Source organism: Amblyraja radiata, chromosome 43, assembly GCF_010909765.2.
Source record: "Amblyraja radiata isolate CabotCenter1 chromosome 43, sAmbRad1.1.pri, whole genome shotgun sequence".
Lineage (NCBI taxonomy): Eukaryota > Metazoa > Chordata > Chondrichthyes > Rajiformes > Rajidae > Amblyraja > Amblyraja radiata.
In genome coordinates this window covers 11377883-11404590 of record NC_045998.1, presented here as the reverse complement: position 1 = coordinate 11404590, position 26708 = coordinate 11377883, and the positions used below count along the sequence as shown (strand labels likewise).

The 26708-nt window shown below is 47.3% G+C and overlaps 1 protein-coding gene across 10 annotated transcripts in view; it reads left to right on the top strand.

Annotated features, from left to right (window-relative positions):
- The window catches only part of LOC116968056 (arf-GAP domain and FG repeat-containing protein 1-like), a 94780-nt gene that overhangs the window by 23793 nt on the left and 44279 nt on the right, over positions 1-26708 (top strand). For 9 of the 10 annotated variants that reach the window (XM_033014677.1, XM_033014680.1, XM_033014682.1 and 6 more), the window contains one exon: positions 5548-5641. In XM_033014677.1, coding sequence (XP_032870568.1) covers positions 5548-5641 — 94 coding nt within the window. Of the gene's footprint in view, positions 1-5547; positions 5642-8536; positions 8655-26708 lie in introns of those variants that run through there. The other variant, XM_033014683.1, reaches the window with a different exon arrangement.

The following is a 26708-nucleotide window of genomic DNA, read 5'->3' as shown; positions in this document are numbered from 1 at the left end:
GAAGGGACGGTTTCCACGCTGTATCTCTAAACTAAACTAAAATTGAACAGCTCAGTAGATAAACTTTCAAAATCATCTGAACGTTAAGTTTAGAGATACAGCATGGGAACAGGACATTTGGCCCACCGAGTCTGCGTCGACCAACGATCACACATACACTAGTTCGATATTAACTGTTATCTCAGTTTCACAGACCACCAACTAAGGGCAATTTACGGAAGCCTTTTACTGAACCTATAAATACACACGTCTTTGGAATGTGAGAGACCAGAGCACCCGGAGAATACCCACGCGACCACGGGGAGAACGTACAAACACCGTACAGACAGCAACCATAGTCAGGATCTAACCTGGTTCTCTAGCGCTGTAAGGCAGCAACTCCACCGCTGTGCAGTTACAGGGAGGCAACGTATCTAGATAGTTGGCTGCTGTCCAGGGGGCAGGCAGGTTATCTCATCCAAAAAAACCCAGCATCACAGCACAACACTCCCCGACCCTGGGTCAAATGAAGTCTCGGGAATGGTAGTTGAATGTGTGGCATGCTGGTGTGGAGATAACGGTGATATGCACCAAGCCAGAATCTCTTTGGAGAGATAAAGTCTGGACAAAGTGTGGACTGCTTTTCCCAACCCAGGGAAATGTAGCGTGGGGAACAAGCCAAGGGAAGACAGCCTTGTCCAGGTTTAATCATGGATCATATATAAATGAACAATTTACCCCATCTGCACACATCCCGACATTCAGCAGACCAACTCCACATCTTTCTCCTGACAAAATCAATAGGGACACAGTGTTCAACAATGATGCAATGGTGACGATGATGTTGCCAGGACTCGAGGAGCTGAGCTATAGGGAGAGGTTGAGCAGGCTAGGACTTTAATCCTTGGAGTGCAGAAGGATGAGGGGTGATCTTATTAAATCATGAGGGGAATAGATTGGGTCAATGCCATTTTGTGTTCTGTTTTAGTCGCCCTGCGATAGGAAAGATGTTGCTCAGAAGGAAAGGGTGAAGAGAAGATTTACGACAATGTTGCTGATGATCCACTCTCAGATTGCAGATGATATATGCCAATCGAAAGGAGGACACAAGGTGCTGGAGCAACTCAGCGGTCAGGTTTATTGCCACGTGTACTGTGGTACAGCGAAAAGCTTTTTAGTTGCGTGCTAATCAGTCAGCGGAAGGACTATGCATGATTACAATCAAGCCGTCCACAGTGTAGATGCATGATAAAGGGAATAAAGTTTAATGCAAGGTAAAGTCCGATCAAAGATAATCCGAGGATCTTCAATGAGGTAGATAATAGCTCAGGACTACTCTCTAGTTGTTGGCAGGATGGTTCAGTTGCCTAATAACAGCTGGGAAGAAACTGGCTCTCAATCTGGAGGTATGCGTTTTCACACTTCTGTGCCTCTTGCCTGATGGGAAGAGGAGAGAGGAGGGAGTGAGACTGGTCCTTGATTATGGCCAAGGCAGCATCTCTGGAGAAAATAGATAGGTGGCGTTTCGTGTCAGGATCCTTCTACAGATGTCACCCATCATATGCAGAGATGCTGCCTGACTTGCTGAGTTACTCCAGCATTTTGTGTCTGTCTTTGGTACAAGCCAGCATCTGCAGCTTATTCTTATTACATCATGTATTCTACCCCTTCTAGCTTCCTCTGAACAATGCTTAAATCCCCTGTGGATGGGTGGGAGGTTGGGGAAACTCATTTATTATCTTGTTGTTCACGACCTTGCCTCCCCTTGCCAAGGTTTGTGTTTCTTGAAGGATGCAGGAAATGTCTTTTGGCCATGCGTTGAACACATGCTTAATCCATTTGCAGGAGAAACCTCGCCTGTGCCTGGTTTCAATCTCTCCACCCTCTCTCCCAGTCTCGGTTCTGTCGAGTGGCTGAGTTGGAAGATACCGAGGATCGACGTTCCCCGCCATTTCCTGGCGCAGAAACCATTGATTTTGATTTGCGCAGTACTTTAATCCAGCAGACAGCCGTTCTTCATCACTTTAGAAGACAGGAATATTAATGATGTGCTAGCTTGGCACAGTTTTAGCAGTTTCACACTAGAGGTAGGGAAGTTTGGCATCCCCCCAACAACTCTCACCAAACTCTACAGATGCGCCGAAGAAAGCATTTTATCGGGATGCATCCCAGCATGGATTGGGAACATCTCCATCCAAGACCGCAAGAAATTGCATAGAATTGTGAACGCAGCCCAGACTATCTCACAAACAAAAGATAGACACAAAAAGCTGGAGTAACAGGCAGCATCTCTGGAGAGAAGGAATGGATGACGTTTCGGGTCAAGACCCTTCTTCGGTGATTCTTTCTAAAGAAGGGTCTCAACCCGAAACGTCACCCATTCCTTCTCTCCATAGATGCTGCCTGTCCCGCTGAGTTCCTACAGCTTTTTGTGTCTATCTTCGGTTTAAGCCAGCATCTGCAGTTCCTTCTTACACACATCTCATTAACCAACCTCCCTTTCCTTGACTCCATTTATCCCTCACGCTGCCTCTGCAAGGCCAGCAGCATAATCAAGGACGAGTTTTCCCCCGGACACTCCTCATCTCCCCTCTCCCATTAGGCAAGAGACACTGGTGTGAAAGCACACAACCTCCCTCTTTCTCCATCCCTCCAAATATTAGTTAGCTCTTGCTTTCTCCCTCCTTCCCAGTTCTCCCACGTCCTACTGTCTCCGCCTACTTCCTTTCTTCCTCCCCCTGACATCAGTCTGAAGAAGGGTCTCGACCTGAAACATCGCCAATTCCTTCTCTCCACAGATGCTGCCTCACCCGCTGAGTTTCTCCAGCATTTTTTGTTTACCAGCTTCAAAATTGTCTTCAAAAAGGAACTGCAGATGCTGGAAGATCGAAGGTACACAAAATTGCTGGAGAAACTCAGCGGGTGCAGCAGCAGCTATGGAGCGAAGGAAATGGGCAACGTTTCGGGCCGAAACCCTTCTTCAGACTCAACAAAATTGTCTTGTTGAGTCTCATCGTTCTCACCTAGGCCACACTAACAATGGCCTGTTCCCTTTATCATCATTACTTTTTTGCATATCTTTCATTCTTTTGTTCTAGAATCTCTACATCACCGTCGTCGGTATTTCTCGTTTCCCTTTCCCCTGACTCAGTCTGAAGGTGGACCTTGACTCGAAACGTCACCTATTTATTTTCCCCAGAGATGCTGTCTACTCCAGTTTTTTGTGTCTATCTCCAGATTCAGGGACAGTTTCTTCCCAGGCAACTGAATCATCCTATCAATAACTAGAGAATGGCCCTGAGTTGCTATCTACCTATTCCTTCGTTCCATAGATGCTGCCTCACCCGCTGGGTTTCTCCAGCATTTTCCAGCATCTGCAGTCTTTCTTAAACACTCAGACTATCTTTGATCGGAATTTAACTTGCTGTAAATGTCATTCCCTTTATCATGTATCTGGACACCGGATGCATTGGAATTATGCATAATATTTCCGCTGACTGCCCGAAACGTTGCCTATTTCCTTCACTCCATAGATGCTGCTGCACCCGCTGAGTTTCTCCAGCACTTTTGTCTACCTTTGATTTTCCAGCAACTACAGTTCCTTCTTAAACACAAAGTACAAGTGTATATCTTGGGTGTAGCCACACAATGCTGGAGTAACTCAGTGGGACAGGCAGCATCTCTGGAAAGAACGAATTAGTATGGATTAGTATTAGTACGGATTAGTACGGGTGTCAGGGGTTATGGGGAGAAGGCAGGAGAATGAGGTTAGGAGGTAGAGATGAATCAGCCACAATTGAATGGCGGAGTGGACTTGATGGGCTGAATGACCTAAATGTGCTCCTATCACTTATGAACTTATGAAGAAGGAATGGGTGACGTTTTGGGTCGAGACCCTTCTTTAGTCTTAACCCGAAACATCACCCATTCCTTCTCTCCAGAGACGCTGCCTGTCCTGCTGAATTACTCCAGCATTTTGTATCTATCTTCAATGTAAACCAGCATCTACAGTTCCTTCCAAAACATCTTGGGTGTGTTTTGTCAGGAATTTTGATGGTCTGGACTCATTTAAAACATTTCCTCTTTCTTCTATTCTTCAGAAAGAAAAAAAGCTGAACAAATGTGCTTTTATATATCTTTTGTTATCCCAGAACCAGCTGCAGAAGTACTTCCAAACTGTTGTTTTAAAAAACGTCAGCGTAATTGGGCACATCAAGACCTCACACACTGCAGTGTAAAACAACCAGATGATGTGTGACTGGCAATTGTTTGAGGGAGAGGTGCTGATGACTGGCCCCGGGCTGTGAGGGATATTAATAAAATGGCAGGTAGACAAAAATGCTGGAGAAACTCAGCGGGTGAGGCAGCGTCCATGGAGCAAAGGAAATAGGCGACATTTCGGGTCGTTGCAGAGGGCACAGATCATCTGACCAGCAACAGTAGGTACATGGAACTGCAGATGCTGGCTTACAAAAGAAGACACAAAGTGCTGGAGTAACTCAACGGGTTAGGCAGCATCTCTGGAGAAAGTGGCGGCACAGTAGCGCAGCGGTAGAGTTGCAGCCTTACAGCGCCAGAGACCCGGGTTTGATCCCGACCACGTGTGCTGTCTGTGCGGTGTTTGCACGTTCTCCCCGTGACTGCGTGGGTTTTCTCCTGGTGCTCTGGTTTCCTCCCACATTCCAAAGACGTGCAACTTTGTAGGTTAATTGGCTTCTGTAAATTGTCTCTAGTGTGTGAAATAGAGCAATTGTACGGGTGATTGATGTTTGGCTTGGACTCGGCGGGCCTAAGGGCCTGTCGCCATGCTACATCTCTGCACCAAACTAAATATGGATAGACAACATTTCTTTAGACTGATTGTAGTGGGTCCCGAAAAGTTACCTATTCACATTCACCAGAGATGCTGACTGAGTTACTCCAGCACTTTGTTTCTGTTTTCACCACCAACAGTGTCGGGAGAATGAACAAGAATAGGATTTAGCAGGTCAGGCAGCATCTCAGGAGAATAAGAATAGATGAAGTTTCGGGTATCGACCCTTCAGACGGAAGATTTAGTTTCTATCTTCAGTGTAAACCAGCATCTGCAGTTCCTTCCTCCACAATAGCATTTAAATGTAAACTGGTGAACAGGTTACAGCACGGTAGAGCTGCTGCCTCACAGCTCCAGAGACCCGGGTTCGATCCTGACTACTGGTCTGTACTGAGTTTGTATGTTCTCCCCGTGACCTGTGTCGGTTTTCTCCGGGATCTCTGGCTTCCTCCCACACTCCGATGATGTCTGCGTTTGTAGGCTAATTGGCTGTACAATTTTAACTTTTCCCTAATGTGTGTAGATAGTGTTAATGTGTGGGTATCGGATTCGGTGGGCTGATGGGCCTGTTTCCACGCTGTATCTCTGAACTAAACTAGAGGTTGAGAGTGGGGAAAGTTAGCAAGCATTGGACGGCGAGGATTCAAAAATGTGTTGGGAGGTGATTTTCCAAACTCGTGGGAACAGCTGACCTTTTCTCCCGTGAGTTGATTGTGTAATTCATTTCTCAAGTCTTCTTTTCCTCCTGTTCGTAGGAGAGGCCTCAACCCCCCTCACCGAGTGAAGTCCATCTCCATGACAACCTTTACTGAACAGGAAATTGAATTCCTTCAGTCGCATGGCAATGAGGTGAGTGTGGAGCGCGGTGGGAGTTCTCAGCCGTCGTCTGGCATGGCTGGGGGAGGGGGAGGCCGTAAAGTTGGGTCCATTAAAAGCAGGAGCATGTAATGGGTCTGACACACTTGCTGGAAATCTTCCCAGCCTGGGCGAACTGCTGTACAGTGCCAAGGTTTGCAGTGCGATCAGGAGTAATCAGTCCTCCTGCACCAAGCAGGAAGAAATTCCCGTTGTCCCGACTCTTTGCCAGACATTAATCAAGGGCAGGACTTTGCGGTTGGGACACACGGTTGGCAAGCGAGGTGCTCTTTTCATCCTGGCAATATTTAGTTTAGAGATACAGCGCGGAAAAAGGCCCTTCGGCCCACCGAGTCCACGCCGAACAGCGATCCCCGCATACTGACACTTTCCTACTCACACTAGGGACAATTTACAATTAAACCAAGCCAATTAGCCTACAAACCTGAACGTCTTTGGAGTGTGGGAGGAAACCGGTGCACCCGGACAAAAGTATGAGCTAGGGTGGCTTCTTGAAAGTGACATTTGGATGAAAGGTGATCTTATAGAAACATATAAAATTCTTAAAGGATTGGACAGGCTAGATGCAGGAAAAATGTTCCCGATGTTGGGGGAAATCCAGAACCAGGGGTCACACAGTTTAAGAACGTACAAACTCCGTATAGACAGCTCCCGTAGTCAGGATCGATCCTGGGTCTCTGGGGCTGTGAGGCAACAGCTCTACCCGCTGCCCCACTGTTGCTGTAATTCGTCCCAGACTGGGCGAGCTGCTGTAAAGTGCCATGGTTTGCTGTGTGATCAGGAATAAACCGTCCTCCTGGACCAAGCAGGAAGAATTTCACGAAGACAGACACAAAATGCTGGAGTAACTCAGCGGGAGTCTGGGGAGAATGAATGGGTGACGTTTCGGGCCGAGATCCTTCTTCAGACTCGACCTGAAACGTTATCCATTTCTTCTCTCCAGAGATGCTGCCTGTCCCGCTGAGTTGCTCCAGCATTTTGTGTGAATCTTCGGTTTAAACCAGCATCTGCAGTCCCTTCCTACACAGGAAGACTTTCCCGTTGTTCTGACTCTTAGCCAAACGTCAATCAAGGACAGGACTTTGTCGTTGGTACACAGTTTGCTAGCGATCTTCTCTTTACATCTTGCCGATATTTTCTCACTCTTTCCTTAAATAATAACCTATCCTTGACTATATATGTTGTTGAGGCCGCATTTGCAGTATTGTGTTTGGTGCTGGGCACCACGTTATAGGAAGGATGATGTCAAGCTGGAAATGGTGCTGAGAAGATTTACGAAGATGTTGCCAGGACTCGAGGGCCTGAGCTGTAGATGGAGGTTGAGCAGGCTGGGACTATATTCCCTAGAGCGCAGGAGGATGAGGGGTGATCTTAAAGAGGTGTACAAAATCATGAGAGGAATAGATCGGGTAGACGCACACCGTCTCTTACCCAGAGTGGGGGCATCGAGAACCAGAGGACACAGGTTCAAGGTGAAGGGGAAAGATTTAATAGGAACTTGAGGGCTAACGTTTCCACACAAAGGGTGGTGGGTGTATGGAACGAGATGCCGGAGGAGGTAGTTGAGGCAGGGACTATCAAAGGTTCAAAGGTTGATTTATTGTCACATACACCTAGATGTAGTGAAATTCTTTTTGCCAATGCAGCACATAAAAAAGAATACAAACATAACAATAATAAATAGCTTTAACATAAAAACATCCCCCCACAATGGTTCCCATTATGGGGGAAGGCACAAAGTCCAGTCCCATCCCCAATGTCCACCCATAGTCGGGCCTATTGAGGCCTCCACAGTTGCCTCTACGGAGGCCCGATGTTCTAGGCCGTCCTCGCCGGGTGATGATGTTCCGGCGTCGGGAGAGTCCTCCCAGCGGCCTGGGAACCCTGGAACGGCCGCCTCCCTACTCGAGACCGTGGCTTCCGGAGCCGACAAGGCCGCGCCGAATGGAGCTCAACTGGCGATCTCGTCGCGAGATCCCAGGCTCCCGATGTAAAGTTTCAGCACCGCCGCCCGCAGCTCCGCGATGTTTTTAACGCCGGTCCCAGCTCACCGGAGTTCCAGCGCGGCGACCCGGGCAAGGCACCGCCCGCCCCGCAATGGCGCTCCAGCGCTGCACCGCCGTCCTCACACCCGCAGATCCGCCGGTGCCGCCGATGCCGATGCCGAGGCTCCGGGCGGTCCCCTCGCTCCTCGGACCCGCAGCTCCGCCGCCGCCGATGCCGGTGCCGCCGCCGCCGATGCCGGTGCCGCCGCCGATGCCGAGGCTCCGGACTGCCCCGTCGCTCCTCGGTCTCCTCGCAACGTTTAAGAAGTAATTAGACAGGTACATAAGGATAAGGGGGAAATCTTTTAGGACCGAGATGAGAATTTCTTTTTTCACACAGAGTGGTGAATCTGTGGAATTCTCTGCCACAGAAGGTAGTTGAGGCCAGTTCATTTGCTATATTTAAGAGGGAGTTAGATGTGGCCCTTGTGGCTAAAGGGATCAGGGGGTATGGAGAGAAGCAGGTACAGGATACTGAGTTGGATGATCAGCCATGATCATATTGAATGGCGGTGCAGGCTCGAAAGGCCGAATGGCCTACTCCTGCACCTATTTTCTATGTTACTATGTTTCTATAGGACAGGTTTAGAGGGATATGGACCAAACGCCGGCTAATGGGACTAGTGTAGATGTGACATGTTGGTTGGTGTGGACGCTGTTTGACTTTGTTTATTTGCGTACGAGATGGTGAATGAGAACATTCTCAACCTTCCGATTGGAGCAAAACCCCTTGAATTATTTTGGTGCCGTCAACTGACTCCATGGGATTGGGTATCGGGTTCTGTAAGCGTACACCCACGGTGTAGTTTCACATTGCTGTGTTCGAGCTTGCAATTTTAATGATACCCAGCAGCTTCTGGTCACATTTGCTCATTCGCCTCGCCTGCCTTCAGCCCTGTTCCGAAGCTGTCGACAACCTCTGGCTGCTTGCCGGTTTGGAGGTAGGAGCCACTCATCCGTCTCATTTACTGCCTTTTGATTTATTTATTCCTTTGCCCTCCTTTCATTTGTTCTCGTGTCAGGGCTAGTTGCCACTGGGGCCCATAAATTAGTTGCCCATCTCCAGTTGCCTCTGGACTGGGCGCCTTTATTTAGAGTCAACTATTATATAGTTTAGTTTAGTTTAGTATTATCTGAATGGTGGCCGATTAGGAAAAGTGGAGATGCAACGAGACCTGGGTGTCACGGTACACCAGTCATTGAAAGTAGGCATGCAGGTGCAGCAGGCAGTGAAGAAAGCCAATGGTATGTTAGCATTCATAGCAAAAGGATTTGAGTATAGGAGCAGGGAGGTTCTACTGCAGTTGTACAGGGTCTTGGTGAGACCACACCTGGAGTATTGCATACAGTTTTGGTCTCCTAATCTGAGGAAAGATATTCCTGCCATAGAGGGAGTACAGAGAAGGTTCACCAGACTGATTCCTGGGATGTCAGGACTTTCATATGAAGAAAGACTGGATAGACTCGGCTTGTACTTGCTAGAATTTAGAAGATTGAGGGGGGATCTTATAGAAACTTACAAAATTCTTAAGGGGTTGGACAGGCTAGATGCAGGAAGATTATTCCCGATGTTGGGGAAGTCCAGAACAAGGGGTCACAGTTTAAGGATAAGGGGGAAGTCTTTTAGGACCGAGATGAGAAAAACATTTTTTACACAGAGAGTGGTGAATCTGTGGAATTCTCTGCCACAGAAGGTAGTTGAGGCCACAGTTCATTGGCTATATTTAAGAGGGAGTTAGATGTGGCCCTTGTGGCTAAAGGCATCAGGGGGTATGGAGAAAAGGCAGGTACAGGATACTGAGTTGGATGATCAGCCATGATCATATTGAATGGCGGTGCAGGCTCGAAGGGCCGAATGGCCTCTACTCCTGCACCTATTTTCTATGTTTCTATGTTTATTGTCATGCGTACTGAGCTACAGCGAAAATGGGTCGACTGGGCTTGTATTCACCGGAATTTAGAAGGATGAGAGGTGATCTTTTTTTCTCTCTCACCTCTCTCTCTTCTCTAATAAAACATTTATTTATTTATTTGTTTGTTTTTTGTGAGCTGTATAAATATTCAAAGCCTCAACTTCCATCGCCCTAAAGGGAAAAGTATTCCAGAGACCCTGTGAGAGAAAATGTTGCCACGTGCCAAGTGGCTGATCTTTTATTTTCGAAGTGACCCCTGGTCTTGGATTCTCCAGCAAGAACAACCATCCTCTCCACACTTGCCCCGTCAAGACCCCTCAGCGCTTTGTTTCCATCAAGACCCATCTCACCTTTGTAAACTCTGGCCTTCAAACACATTAGATTTAGAATTAGATTCCTTTATTGTCATTCAGACCTTTCGGTCTGAACGAAATTATGTTGCCTGCAGTCATACACAGAACCAATAAAAACAAAACCTACAATAAACACAAATTAAACATCCACCACAGTGAGTTCACCAAGCACCTCCTCACTGTGATGGAGGCAAAGTCTTAGTCTCCGTCTCTTCCCTCCTTGTTCTCCCTCTGCGCTGAGGCGATCGATCCAGGCCGGAGATGCCGCTCTCCTGTCCAGCGGACCTCCATGGTGATGTCGCTGCCGCCGAAAGCCGGAACGCCGTCTCCGCTCCGAGTGCCTTCTTCACTGAGTTTATCTCATCCACTCACACAGCCCGTGTTGTCTCATATTGTACACTGCCAAACCTGTCCCACTGAACTCCTTTGGCAATCACTTCACAAGCTTCTGGATTCCAGTGTAAAGATCTGTGTCAAGCAGGAAATTCTTTATTTAAACAAAAAAAGGGGGAAACTCCAGGAAGAGATGCACACATTGTTGAAGCGCTTGATTTAAGGCATTTAAAGCTTGCCTGCTTTTTTGGGAGGTTCAGAGAGAGCTGATGGAAAGTCAGTACGGTGAGCATTCATTACACATAGAAAGTCATCTGGATAAACGGCATGACCCCCCCCCCCTTCCCCATCTCCCTCCCCCCCCCCCCCCCCCTCTCCCATTTCTCCTTAAAACACTGTCAATGCTATTCCCACCCCCCGTCCCACAACAAGCTCTATCATTCGGCACAGTGACGCAGCAGTAGAGTTGCTGCCTCACAGCGCCAGAGACCCGGATTTGATCCTGACTATAATAATAATAATAATAATAATACATTTTATTTATGGGCGCCTTTCAAGAGTCTCAAGGACACCTTACAAAAGTTAGCAAATAGAGTAAAAACATGGAAGCGGAATGAAATAAATAGTAAAGACATCACCAGTGCACAAATTAAAGACAGAATTCAATCCAAAGACAAAAATCAAAAACACAATATGAAGAGAGAGCAGCGGCAGCTAAAGCGCGCCAGCGTCCACTCTCCCTTCCGGCAGCCATCTTGGACACAGAATAAAATAATCATTTACACACAAAAAAACATCCACCCACAATGGTTCCCACTGTGGGGGAAGGCACAATGTCCACTATGGGTCCTGTCTGTCCAGAGTTTGTATCTTCTTCCTGTGACCTGCGTGGGTTTTCTCCGAGATCTTCGGCTTGCTCCCAACACTCGAAAGACGTGCAGGTTTGTAGGTTAATTGGCTTTGTTAAAATAGTAAATTGTCCCTAGTGTGTGTAGGATAGTGTTAATGTGCGGGATCGCTGGTCGGCACAGACTCGGCGGGCCGAAGGGCCTGTTTCCGCTCTGTATCTCTACACTAAACTAAACATAGACACAAAAAGCTGCAGTAACTCTGCGGGACAGGCAGCATCTCTGGAGAGAAGGGATGGGTGATGTTTCGGGTCGATACCCTTCTTCAGACCCGAAACGTCACCCATTCCTTCTCTCCAGAGATGCTGCCTGTCCCACTGAGTTACTCCAGCTTTTTGTGTCTATCTTCGGTTTAAACCAGCATCTGCAGTTCCTTCCTAAACATCGACAGTCATCTAATGTTTAGTGTTTTCTGAGTAATTCGTAACTGTCGCTGTTTGTCATGTTGTTACTTGTGGGCGGAACACCAAGGCAAATTCCTTGTATGTGAATACTTGGCCAATAAACGTACTTACTTACTTACTTACTTACTTACTTAGTTAAACAGCACCATCCCTGTCTCTTCCCCCCCCCCATTGACAACACTACTTCTGTCTCCTCACCCCCCCCTCCAGAACAAGCTCTATCACTTGACCTCATCGAGTCTGAAGAAGGATTCTGACCCGAAACATCACCCATCATTTTTCTCCAGAGATGCTGCTTGACCCACTGAGTTACTCCAGCGCTTTGTGTCTATCTTCGGTATAAACCAGCATCTGCAGTTCCATCGTACACATAAAAAGTCATTGTTAACGTCAGCAAATAGTGGTGCCTTTACTCTCGTAAAAGATAAAAGATCACAGATTAGACGCACAGAGTCTCTTACCCAGAGTTGGGCAATCGAGAACCAGAAGACATAGGTTTAAGGTGAGGGGGCAACAATGTAATATGAATCTGAGGGGTACCCTCTTCACTCAGAGAATGGTGGGTGTATGAAACAAGTTGCTAGGGGAGGTAGTTGAGGCAGATACTATTGCAACTTTTAAGAAACAATTAGATAGGTACATGGATAGGATAGGTTTCGAGGGAAATGGTTCAAACACAGGTGGGTGGCACTAGTGTAGATGGGGCATGTAGCACAGTGTGGGCTGAAGAGCCTTTTTCCACTCTATTTCTATGCCATAGTGACTATTAATAAACCTCAACCTATTCCTTGGAGTTTAGGAGGATGAGGTGATATAATAGAAAAGGACACCTAGTGCTGGAGTAACTCAGCGGGTCAGGCAGCCTCTCTGGAGAACACGGATAGGTGACGTTATGCATCAGGATTTCTTCAGACCCGAAATGTCACCTCTCTGTGGGAACCTGACGGGAATGTGTGGAGAATGAACCAGGCGATGGATGGCCAGCACGGACTCGGTGGGCCGAAGGGCCTGTTTCCGTCCTGCGTGACTGGGGCTCACTTAAATTTAAACGGGTTGTTGACGCCCCCTCTGTGGACATGTCAAGCCCAATCCTGAGACATCGAGAGACCAGATAAAGAAGAGGTGGAGCTAAAATAGGAGGGTCCTGGTGATCTTCGAGTTGTTTCCATGCTGTATGACTCTATGACTTGATGGGCCAAAAGGCCTGACTGCTTCTTTTACGTATGAACTTTACCTATGGACACAGCGGTAGAGTTGCTGCCTCACAGCGCCAGTGACCCGGGTTTGATCCTGACTAGGGGTGCTGTCTGTACGGAGTTTGTACGTTCTCCCCGTGACCTGCGTGATTTTTATCCAAGATCTTCGGTTTCCTCCCACACTCCAAAGACGTAGAGGCTTGTAGGCTGATTGGCTCGGAGTAAAAAATTGGCTCGTGCGTGTAGGGGGAAGTGTTGATGTGCGGGGATCGCTGGTCGGCACAGATTCACGCTGTATCTGTAAACTAAACTAAACTAAACTGTGATGCTGTTGCTGGAAGGGAGATTTTCATTCTCATTGTACCTCACTACACTCGTGCAGATGGCAATAACCCCGACTTGACACTGCAGCCAGCTGGCTGATATTAGCTGACTCACTGCAGACGGAGGAATGAGCTTTGGCCTCATGACTGCAGCCGTCGAGAGGGAAATTGTGGAATGGGTATGTCACAATGGCAGGGAGAAATCTTTACAAAGAGGAAGCTCTGTTGAAACCATAAGTGCGAGGGGAAGCATTGCCTCTAGCAGTGAGCCCAGTTTGCATTTTATGTGTGGACATGTCTTTCCTCTCTCTCCCGCTTCCTCATGCAGTTTATAATCATCACTTTCCGGCTCTTGTAACCTATGCTTCTGCGTAAAGAGCTCAGGATCCCATGTGCTTTTTTTTTTAATAAAGGCTACCCATAGCCTCAGAATAAAAGGGCGTACCTATGGAAAGGAGATAAGAATGAATTTCTTTCGTCAGAGGGTGGTGAATCGGTGGAATTGACAGCTGCGGAGGTCATCAGTGGATATTGTTAAGGTGGAGGTGCACAGATTCTTAATTAGCAAGGGTGTCACGGGCTATGGGGCGAAGACTGGAGAATGGGGTTCAGAGCAAATGATAGATCAGCCATGATTGAATAGTGGAGTAGACTCGATGGGCCGAATGGCCTAATTCTGCTCTTAGAACTTATGCACTAATTTTCAAAGAAGCATGCACATATTCCATGCAAGTATACTCTGTTCTTGAACCCCTATTATGAGTAGTTTAAATGGCCTCATTCAACCCTTCCTAACAAAAAAGTTAACCCTTTGAAAAAGGCATTGAACTCCTCCTACTGATCCACATCCATCTACATCAGAGATCAGACGCATGTGTTGGGTTATCTGCTGCTTAATGTCGAGTTTATTTCTGGGATGGTGTTACAGCACGGGGTCATTTCAACATTCATACGTTGACTCATTCCACTCACTTAAATTTTAACCTAAAAAAACAAGACTGCAGCTGTTGTTTGTTGGGCTGTGAGCCTCTGGCCAGGAAAGACAAGCCAGAGCACTCGTGATTGCAGAAACAAGGAACTGCAGATGCTGGCTCATACCAACGATAGTCAAAGTGCTGGAGTAACTACATGGACAGGACAGGTTTACAGGGTTATGGGCCAAACACAGGCTGGTGGGATTGGTGTAGATGGGGCATGTTGGTCTGTATGGGCCTGAAGGGCCTGTTTCCATACTGAATACAGAACGATAATGTTGAATACAATAACTTCCCATTTGTCAAACACTCTTCCTCGTTTCTAACCGAAGCTGCCAACTCGCGTTTGCCTGTACCTTGTGGCCAGTGAACAGCTGCCTGTGAAATTAGCCGGTGAAAACTCGGACTTGCGAGGTGCTGCCATCTCCATCATTCATTTCCTGAAACAATGGGCCTCCAGTTTGCAACTTCGCTGCATGGAAGCAGAGCACTGCGCTCTAAGCCACATAACTCCTTCCTTCCATCCCTCCCTCCCCCAGTCTCCGGTGCTGATATACAGTCAGTGTGGATCAACTTGCTCACAGCAACCAACGTGCTCCAGTTACACTAGTCCCACCAGCCTGCTTTTGGCCCATATCCATCCAAACCTGAAAAAAAGGTTACTTCTCATTAAACAGACAACTCACAAAACGGTTAGGTCGACCAATTCAAGCTTTACTGATTATCGGCCGATGGAAGTGGCGAGGATACCAGCCAAGTAAGCAACATACACACTTGACTTTCCCCATGTCACCACTTCTCTGAACACAGAATTACATGGTATTTTATACTTGTATTTATACAGAAGGAACTGCAGATGCTGGAAAATCGACGGCAGACAAAAATGCTGGAGAAACTCAGCGGGTGAGGCAGCGTCTATGGAGCGAAGGAAATAGGCAAAGTTTTGGGCCGAAACCCTTCTTCAGACTCACTGACCCGCTGAGCAAAGATCCTATAGCAAGATAGATCACTCCTGCTAAATGCAATGGGCAGACGTGTAGTACGCAACGGAACGTGGGCCTTTTTTTCATACATTTCCGTAACCGGACCCAACCCGACTCGCAGTGTAATCAACGTTGCCGGGGAACATTTTGTGTTAATAAATTAAAGTTCTGAAAATGAGGAGAAGATTTTTACCAAATAACTCATTTTTACGAGGATGTTTCCGTAACTGGCTTCCGTCTCCGCACTATTATCCTATGGGATCTTTGGTGCGGAGATGGAAATGGGCCCTTAAATTACCCATGAATCTGCCCATGACCGTACTACGTCTTTTTCGTGGAGTGGACCTTTGGATCTTTGCCGCTGAGTTTCTACTGGCATTTTATACTGTTCTTTTGTCACCTAAGCACATTTCAAAGACATTAGTCATGGTCAGAGGTACAGTAAATACACATTACTGCAGGATGCATCTGAGTTTGTCTCTTGTTAATCAACAGTCGCATCAAAGGCATCGTCATGTGGTACAAGGCAGTCGCATATCAAAGGCATCAGACATTGTCTCAATACACAACAACCTGGGGCAGGTCTGGGCTTGTCTCAACGTTATAACCTAGTCCAGGAATCCAAAATATATATTTTATATATTTTACAGCATTTAGCCTTATCAAACCGGTCCTATCCACGTATCTGTCTAACTGTTTCTTAAATGTTGTGGTAGTCTCTCCCTCAACTACCTCCTCTGGCAGACAAAATGCTGAAGAAACTCAGCGGGTGCAGCAGCATCTATGGAGCGAAGGAAATAGGCAACGTTTCGGGCCGAAACCCTTCTTCAGACCCCACAATATCCTTCCTGTAGCAGGGTGACCGGAACTGAGCACAATACTCCAAATGCAGTCTCAATGTCTCACCAATGTCTTGTACAACTGTAACGTAACATCCCAACTTCTATAATCAATAGGTACACAAAAATGCTGGAGAAACTCAGCGGGTGCAGCAGCATCTATGGAGCGAAGGAAATGGGCAACGTTTCGGGCCGAAACCCTTCTTCAGACGTTTTGGCCCGAAACGTTGCCTATTTCCTTCGCTCCATAGATGCTGCTGCACCCGCTGAGTTTCTCCAGCATTTTTGTGTACCTTCAATTTTCCAGCATCTGCAGTTCCTTCTTAAACAATTCTATAATCAATACCCTGACTGATGAGAGCCAATGTACCAAAAGCCTGCTTGATCACTCTATTTACCCGTGAAGCCACTTTCAAAGATCTATATACCTGTATTCCTTGATCCCTCTGATCGCCAGGGTTTAGTTTAGTTAGAGATACAGCACAGAAAGAGGCCCTTCGGCCCACTGAGTCCACACCGACCAGCACATTAACACTATCCTACACACCCAAGGGACAATTTTACCTTTATACCAAGCCAATTAACCTACAAACCTGTACGTCTTTGGAGTGTGGGAGGAAACCGAAGTTCTCGGAGAAAACCCACGCAGGTCACGGGGAGAACGCACAAACTCCGAACAGACAGCACTCTTAGTCGGGATCGAACCCGGGCCTCTGGCGCTGTAACTAGCGCTGTAAGGCAGCAACTGTACCGCTGCACCACCGTGTCGCACCTTCTGCCATTCTCCGTGATGGTCCCGCCCTGGTTTGGCTTTCCAAAATACAACACTTCACACTTGTCTGCATTCAACTCTATTAACCATTCCTCTGCCCACTTGCCCAACGATCAACATCCAGCTGTAATTTTTGATAACCATCTTCGATATGTCATCTGCAGAATCTTAAAATAGTAAATAAAAATGGTCTGCAAGGTAGCAGCATCCGTGGAGAATGAGATTGTGTTAAGTTTGTGGGTAAACACTGATGTTTAACACTGACCTCTTTTATTGGTATTGGTTTATTATCGTCACGTTACCGGGAAACGATGAAAAGCTTTTGTTTGCCTGCTATCAACTTCAATCTGAACATACAATACATGAGTACAATCAAAGCATACACAAGTACTGCTGGTAGTGTAAAGAGAAGCACACTGGAATGCAGAATATAGTGTTACAATATTATAGTTTGGAGAAAATCTCAATGTCAGCAATGAGGTTGGTTGGAAGATCGGGACTACATCCTTAGTTTTTGGGAGCACCATTGAGCAGTTTCGTTTAGTTTAGAGATACATTGGCTTGGTATAAATGTGAAACAAAATTGTCCCTAGTGTGTGTATGTAGAGTTAATGTGTGGAGATTGCTGGCCGGTGTGGACTGAATGTCCACCGAGTCCACACCGGCCAGCAATCCCCGTGCATTAACTCTACATACACACACTAGGGACAATTTTGTTTTACATTTACACCAAGCCAATTAACCTACAAGCCTGCACGCCTTTGGAGTGTGGGAGGAAACCGGAGATCCCGGAGAAAGCCCACGCAGGTCACGGGGAGAACGTACAAACTCCGTGCAGTCAGGATCGAACCCGGGTCACTGGCGCTGTCAGGCAGTAGCTCTACCGCTGTGCCACCGTGCTGCCCAAAGCTAGCCTGATAACAGCGGGGAAGAAACTGTCCCTGAGTCTGGTGCTTTCATGCTTTCGCATCTTCTGACCAACTGGAGAGATGGGGGGTGATTTACGAGGGTGTTGCCAGGATTTGAGGGCCTGTGTTATAGGGAGAGGTTGGGCAGGCAAAGACTTTATTCCTCTGAGCGCAGGAGGATGAGGTGTAATATTATAGAGGTGTACAAAATCATGACGGTGAATAATATGATGCTCAGAGTCTTACCCAGAGTAGGGGAATCAAGAACCAGAGTTTAAGACTTCCTAAGATCTAATAGGAATCTGAGCGGCAACATTTTCACCATGAAGCTGGTGGGTGTATGGAATGAGCTGCCAGAGGAGGTAGTTGAGGCACGTACTGTAACAACATTTAATAGACACTTGGACAGGTACATGAGTAGGACAGTCTAGAGGGACATGGGCCAAACATGGGCAGATGGGACCAATGTAGGTGGCTCACCTTAGTTGGCAGGGGCAAGTTGGGCCGAAGGGCCTGTTTCCCCGCTGCATGACTGAGAGGGGAGAAGAGGGAATGATTTGGGGTGAAAAAGGTTCCTGAATACATACGCTGGCTGCTTCGCTGAGGCAGCGTGAGTATAGATAGTTTAGGAGCAGTGTAGTTAAGCAAATTGAACGGAGGATACCGGGAGATTCGGGAGAGAAAGGGCAAATGTAACAGGGCAGAAAGGAGAAAGATTTTGAAAATGCAAAGGAGAATGTTTCAAGGAAAGACTTGCCTAGGGAAAGCCTTGGAGAGTGTGACCCTCCCTTGTGTCGTGAGACTGGGGAAGTGGAATTAATCTGGAAGACAATGATTATCATAGTAATGGCATGTGTAAGAGGATTCCTGCAATACCAGAACCAGGGCAATAGATTCCGTGCTAGTTTAACATGAGTCATGAACAGCTGAGCAAGGGAAACCAGACTGCATGTGTTGGAATGTTAAGGCACAGGGCTGTTTATACCAAAGAAGGGTGTACATTGATGAACACAGGGGTGGAAGGAGTGTACAATCAATAGACAATAGGTGCAGGAGTAGGCCATTCGGCCCTTCGAGCCAGCACCGCCATTCAATGTGATCATGGCTGATCATCCCCAATCAGTACCCTGTTCCTGCCTTCTCCCCATATCCCCTGACTCCGCTATTTTTAAGAATGTGCACACACAGACACGCACAAACACACACACACTCAGACACATACGCACGCGCGCACATACACACTCAGACATGCTCACACACACACACACACTCAGGCACGCACACACATGCACAAGCGCGCGCATACACACACTCAGACGCGCAAACACACAGACACGCCCACGCATATGCACACGCGCACACACACTCAGACACGCACACACACGCGCAGATGCACGCGCGCACATGCACTCAGACACACACTCAGACATGCACACACAGTGTCGGTGGTCGGGTTCAAATTGGGGATTATTGTCAGGAATGGGGGAGAAGACTTGATCGTTTAAATCTAGTTTTGGGAGGAGTCTGGGTGTTTATTTTTGGCAGGATTCTGAGTTGCAGGGAGAAGCTGTGTGTTTACGAAACGTATGCTGAGGAATGTGAAGGGGCAGGTTCATTATGATAACAATGGAAATCAGAAGAGTTCAATGCCAGGAGGCCATTTGGCCCGTCGTGGTGTGCTAACTGAATAACAAGCTACCCAGCTGATGCCACCATCAAGTGCAGGTGGCACAGTGGATAGAACTGCTACATTACAGTGGCAGAGACCCGGGGTTCATCCTGGCCTCGGGGTGCTGTCTGTGTGGAGTCTGCACGTTCTCCTTGTGACAGCGTAGGTTTCCTCCGGTTCCTCCTGTTTCCTTCCACATATCAAAAGACGAGTGGCTTTGCAAATTAATTGTCAATTATCCCGTGGTGTGTAGGGAGTGGATGAGAAAGGGGGATAACATAGAACTAGTGTGAACGGGTGATCGATGGTCGGCGTGGACTCGGTGGGCCGAAGGGTCTGTATCCACACTGTATCTCTAAACCCTACAGGGTCTTGCCTATTCAACTCCATATCCACGTACAGTTTGATGATGGGTTTTGCCGCACTCGCCCTTTTGGGCTGCGTTTCAACCCCCCCCCCCCTCACCCTCTAGGGGGAAAATAATTCCCCTTTAATGAATGTACCATTATATTCAAATCTCTGCCTTTGGCTTTCAACCCCTTTACAAAGGAGAATAATTCTTTCCAATTTCCTCCATCCAGTCCCTTTGTAATTCTAACCTTCTCAAATCCGTCAGATCCAAAGAAAACAATTGCTGCCTACAATGTTTCCTCATGCCTATAATTTTCCCGCCCTGGCAGCTACCGACTGTCTGAATCCACCTTACGGGATACACATCTTTCTTTCATTCGATAACTAAAGCCTACATAGTGCTGAAGATGTGGTCTAACAAGTGATGCTTGCAATTCTAGCATTGCCATAGAACAGAACAGGGTGGCGCAGCGGTAGAGTTGCTGCCTCACAGCGCCAGATACCCGTGTTCTATCCTGACTACGGGTGCTGACTATACATGGTTTGTATACTCTCCCCATGACCTGCGTGGTTTTTTTCCGGGTGCTCCGGTTTCCTCCCACACGCCAAAGACGCGCAGGTTTGTAGGTTAATTGGTTTTGGTGAAATTGTAAATTTTCCTCAGCGTGTGGGATAGTGCTAGTGTATGGGGTGATTGCTGGTTGGCTCGTACTCGGTGGGCCAAAGGGCCTCTTTCTGTATCTCTATAGTCTAAAGTTCGAAGTACAGCACAAGAACAGGCCCTTCGGTCCTCATTCAGGACGACAGATGGCGCAATGGACTAAGTGTTCGGCTGGTAACCGGAAGGTAGCCAGTTCGAATCCCGCTTGGAGTGCATACTGTCGTTGTGTCCTTGGGCAAGACACTTCACCCACCTTTGCCAGTGTGTGAATGTGTGTGAGTGATTGGTGGTGGTCGGAGGGGCCGTAGGCGCAGATTAGCAGCCACGCTTCCGTCAGTCTGCCCCAGGGCAGCGGTGGCTACAGTAGTAGCTCACCACCACCGAGTGTGACTGAGGAGTGAATGAATAATGCGATGTAAAGCGCCTTGAGTATCAGAAAGGCGCTATATAAATCCCATCCATTATTATTATTATTGTCTTTGCTGAACGTGATGCCAAGACCATCACACATCTACCTGTACATAACGAATATCCTTCCATTCCCTGTATATCTAATTGCCCATCTTAAAGTGTTTTAAATGCCACTATCGTATTTGCTTCAACCATCACCCCAGGCAGGGCCTACCAGGCACTCACCACTCTCTGTGTAAACGTTGCCCATCTCACCTTACAGCTATGCCCTCTAGTATCTTAACTTAAATTTATGGTTGATTTTTGTTTTGTTTAGATTAGTTTAGTTCAGAGATATAGTGTGGAAACGGGCCCTTCGGCCTACCGAGTCCACACCGACCAACGCTCACCCACACACATGTTATCCCACTTCTGGTCCCCCGGTCCCTGGTGATGTGAGGCCATGACTCGACCGCTGCGACACTGTGCCAACCTGTTCAGTTCTATGGCAATGCTAGATTTGCAAACATCACTTGTTGTGCACCCATAGTCAGGATTGAACCCGGGTCTCTGGTGATAGGCCATTTGGCCCTTCGAACCTCAGAGGGCGGTGGAGGCTGGTTCTCTGGATACTTTCAAGAGAGAGCTAGAAAGGGCTCTTAAAGATATGGGGAGAAGGCAGGAACGGGGTACTGATTGGGGATGATCAGCCATGATCACATTGAATGGCGGTGCTGGCTCGAAGGGCCGAATGGCCTACTCCTGCATCTATTGTCTATTGTCTTTTACTCAGAGTAGGGGAATTCAAGAACCAGGTTTAAGGTGAAATGGAATAGATTTAATAGGAACCTGAGAGGCAACTATTTCATACAGAGGGTGGTGGGAGTATGGAATGAGCTGCCTGAGGAGGTAGTTGAGGCAGGGACCGTAACAACATTTAAAACACATGGGGCGGCATGGTGGCGCAGCGGTAGAGTCGCTACCTTACAGTGCGTTCAGCTCCAGAGACACGGTTCGATCCCAGATATGGGTGCTGTCTGTAGGGAGTCTGTACGTTCTCCCCGTGACCTGTGTGAGTTTTCTCCGAGATCTTTGGATTCCTCCCACATTGCAAAGACGTACAATTTAGAAGATTAATTGGCTTGGTATAAGTGTAAATTGGCCCTAGTGTCTGTGTAGGGTAATTCTACTGTGCAGGGAATGCTGGTCAGTGCGGACTCGATGGGCCGAAGGGCTTGTTTCCGCGCTGTATCTCTAAACTAAACTAAAGTAAACATTTGGACAGGGACAGGGATAGGGCAGGTTCAGAGGGATATAGAGTCACAGAGTGATACAGTGTGGAAACAGGCCCTTTGGCCCAACTGAGCCCACACCGGCCAACATGTCCCAGCTACACTAGTCCCACCTGCCTGCGTTTGGTCCATATCCATCCAAACCTGTCCTATCCATGTACCTGTCTAACTGTTTCTTAAACATTGGGATAGTCCCTGCCTCAACTACCTCTTCTGGCAGCTTGTTCCATACACCCACCACCACAAAAGTTACCCCACAGATTCCTATTATATCTTTTCCCCTTCACCTTGAACCTATGTCCTCTGGTCCTCGATTCCCCTACCCTGGGCAAGAGATTTGGTGCACCTACCCGAGTTATTCCTCTCATGATTTACACACCTCTATAAGATCAAAGATCAAACGTGGGAAGGTGGGACTAGCATAGATGGGGCATCTGGGTGGCAATGTGAACTGTGAAGAGGATGTTAGGAGGTTGCAGGGTGACCTGGACAGGTTGAGTGAGTGGGCACATGCGTAGCAGATGCAGTATAATATGGATAAATGTGAGGTTATCCACTTTAGTGGCAAAAACAAGGGGACTGATTATTATCTATAATGGGGTTAGGTTAGGTAAGGGGGAGGTGCAGCGAGACCTGGGCGTCCTTGTACACCGGTCACTGAAAGTTGGCGTGCAGGTACAGCAGGCAGTGAAGAAAGCTAATGGAATGTTGGCCTTCATAACAAGAGGATTTCAGTATAGGAGTAGAGAGGTTCTTCTGCAGTTGTATAGGGCTCTGGTGAGACCACATCTGGAGTATTGTGTACAATTTTGGTCTCCTAATTTGAGGAAGGACATCCTTGTGATTGAAGCAGTGCAGCGTAGGTTCACGAGATTGATCCCTGGGATGGCAGGACTGTCATATGAGGAAAGATTGAAAAGACTAGGCTTGTATTCACTGGAGTTTAGAAGGATGAGGGGATTTCTTATAGAAACATAGAAAATTATAAAAGGACTGGACAAGCTAGATGCAGGAAAAATGTTCCCAATATTGGGTGAGTCCAGAACCAGGGGCCACAGTCTTAGAATAAAGGGGAGGTAATTTAAGACTGAGGTGAGAAAAAACATTTTCACCCAGAGAGTTGTGAATTTGTGGAATTCCCTGCCACAGAGGGCAGTGGAGGCCAAGTCACTGGATGGATTTAAGAGAGAGTTAGATAGAGCTCTAGGGGCTATGGGAATCAAGGGATATGGTGAGAAGGCAGGCACTGGTTATTGATAGGGGACGATCAGCCATGATCACAATGAATGGCGGTGCTGGCTCGAAGGGCCGAATGGCCTCCGTCTGCACCTATTTTCTATCTTGGTCGGCATGGGCAAGTTGGGCCGAAGGGTCTGTTTCCACGCTGTGTGACTCTATGACTAAGGAGCTGCTAGCTGTGGTGGGGTAGATTGCTTAGAAGGGATTGGCAGGATCGGCAGCCTAGGGCATTGACCAGTACTCTAAACTTGAAAGCAGTGTTTGTGGTGTAAATACGTTGCTGTGTTCATTGTTTACACAGTAAAGCTGGGAGGTTTGGCCTGCTGTGGACATTTTACCAATTGACTGCACAAGGTCACTGGGACATAAAATAAGAACATAAGAAATGTAAGAACAGGAGGACAAAAATGCTGGAGAAACCCAGCGGGTGAGGCAGCATCTATGGAGCGAAGGAAATAGGCGACGTTTCGGGTCGAGACCCTACGGTCTCGACCCGAAACGTCGCCTATTTCCTTCGCTCCATAGATGCTGCCTCACCCGCTGAGTATCTCCAGCGTTTTTGTCTACCTTCGATTTTTCATTCCCCGTTCATTCCAAGAGTTCTCCCGAGTTAAAAAAAAAATCAAACTTGTGGTAAGCACGGAGAATGAACGTAGCGGGTACGTCGGAGCTCGGGGACGTCTCTTAGTGGCTCATAGCGCTAACGGCAGGTACTCGGGAAGACTCGCCAACGGCAGGTAAGCACGGGAAGACTCGTGACGATTTTTCAACATGTTGAAAAATGTCCACGAGAGCCCCGAGTACCGACGAGCAGCCATTACCGTAAATCTCCCAGTTCGAATCGGGGCAAACTCGGGAGAGCTCTTGGAATGAACTCGTACCGTGGGACAGGGGTTTAAGATGAAAAGGCAGAAAGTGTGAGACAAAAGGATTGAAAAGTTGCGAGTTGTAAAGCTCGAGGAAGGAATATGGGGGAGAGGGGGGGGATGAGGGGAGAAATAAATGGGTCACAGGAGAGGGGAACGGGTGGGGCGTTATGGGGAAAATGGAGAGGCGGAGCAATAGGACACGTGTACCGATGTACAGTGAAAAGCTCCTCTTACTGCATGCTGTCCAGTCAGCGAATAGACTATACAACATTACAATCAAGCCGTCCACAAAGCACTGATACAAGATTAAAAATATTAACATTTAGTGCAAGATAAAATCCAATAAAGTCCGATTTAAGGTAGTTCAAAGCTCTCCAATGAGGTAGATGGGAGGTCAGATAGGATGGTTCAGTTGCCTGATAACAGCTGTGAAGAAACTGTCCCCGAATCTGGAGGTGTGCTTTTCACACTTCTGTACCTCTAGGATAACTAGGAATATTAAGCCTAATTTTCACTGATATTATGTAGGTATTTAAGATTGTAGAACTCAATGTTCATATCATTGGTTTGACCCAAGTGGAATAGGACACTGTTTGTGGTGTTTGGCTGTTCCGCTAAATCGTTGATGAAGATTGTAAATACTTGAGCCCCAATATTGATGCCTGTGGTATCGCATTTGTCAGCTTGCCAAGCTGTTAAAGATCTACTTGCTTCCAACTCTCAATCCACGGGCGTATAATGCTCCCATTTCACCTTGCGTGGCAAACATCTTGTGGGACCTTATCGGAAACCTGAAAATGCAAATACACCTGGATCGTCACAGTAGCAGGGACCCGGGTTCCATCCTGATCTCGTGCGCTGTCCGTGTGTGGAGTTTGCACGTTCTCCCGGTGACACCGTAGCCCCTAGGTCTGTACATCAGAGCTTGGGAGGTGGGACAAGGCAGGCGATCCATTTGGTTTGGTCGGCACGGACACGGTAGGTCGAGCAGCCTCATTTGCGGGACATTTGGGCGTATGGTCTGTTCCTTTATTGCAGATGCTGGTTCGATGGAGTGAGACTAATTGACTGGATCTATCAAAGGTAGATTAGAAGGATGAGAGAGAGGGGACCACGTTGAAACTTACCAAATAATGAAAACCCTAGGTAGAGTGGATGTAGAGAGGATGTTTCCACTAGTGGGAGAGTCTAAGACCAGAGGTCACAGCCTCAGAATATACAAACATACCTTTAGAAAGGAGATGAGGAGGAATTTCTTTAGTTAGAGGGTGATGAATCTGTGGAGTTCATTTGTTGCCACAGAGGCCGTAATTGGATATTTTTAAGACGGAAAATAACAGATTCTTGATTAGTACGGGTGTCTAGAAGGCAGTAGAATGGGGTTGAGAGGGAAAGATAGATCAGACATGATTGAATGGAGAGCCAGAACTCGACCCGAAACGTCACCCATTCCTTCTCTCCAGAGATGCTGCCTGTTACTCCAGCTTTTTGTGTCTATCTTTGGTTTAAACCGGCATCTGTGGTTCCTACATCTCCAAAGTCTAAAGCTGGAGATTTTAAGAGCAACCTCGTGCCCACCAAACTTGGTGGTCGGCCAGAAATATTGCTGAGGTACACAGACCAGAAACAGCAAAGGACATGAAGTGATTTAGCTTCAAACTGGACCAAAAGCAAACTCAGGAATGTCAACAGGAAGCCGTTCAGCACAAAGCGATCAAACATGTGATTCAGGGGGTCAGGAAAGGTTGAAATATCAAATTCCTACCAACTGGGTATCAGGGTGGGGGTTGGAATTGCAGGTACAAGGAACTGCAGACGCCGGTTTACAAAAACAAAAGGACACAAAGTGCTGGAGTAACTCAGCGGGTCAGGCAGCATCGGTGGAGAATGTGGATATGTGACGTTTCGGTATGGGAGCCTTCTTCAGACATTATAGGGAGGAGATGCAGGAAGAGCAGGACAAAGTCTAGCAGGTAATAGGTTGAGATGTGTAGGAAGGAACTGCAGATGTTGGTTTAAACTGAAGAAACAGGGCCTGCTGTGTTGAGGGGAGTGTGAGGAGTCTGGGTTCATTGTTTTTGTTTAGCATGGAGATACAGCGTGGAAACAGAAGAAAGAAAAAAGCTAGTTTGATGTTATTCCACATTTTTATCCACTCTAACGGCCAATTACCCTGCAAACCCGCACATCTTTGGGATGTGGGAGGAAACCGGAGCAATGGAGAAAACCCATACAATCACAGGGAGATTGCTCTGGGTAAAAGGATCTGTGCATTCAACCGATCTATTCCTCTCATGGTCGAGAGGTTGACCCCTCATCCTCCTGCGTTCCAAGGAATAGAATCTCCATTTTCTGTGTACACATGGAGACGGGCAAATCTCCATCTTACTGCCTGAATTTTAAGTAGCTGAACGACCTGCTGCCAAGCCCTTCCGCCACAGCACTGCTTTAGACTTTAGAGATACAGCGTGGAAACAGGCCCACCGACAGGCCGACCTGCGACCACTATCCTACACACTAAGGACAATTTTCAATTTACAGAAGCCCATTAACCTTAACTTTAAAAATTGAAGCTATGTAAGAACTGTAGCCAGTTTGTCATTTATTAACATTGGTAC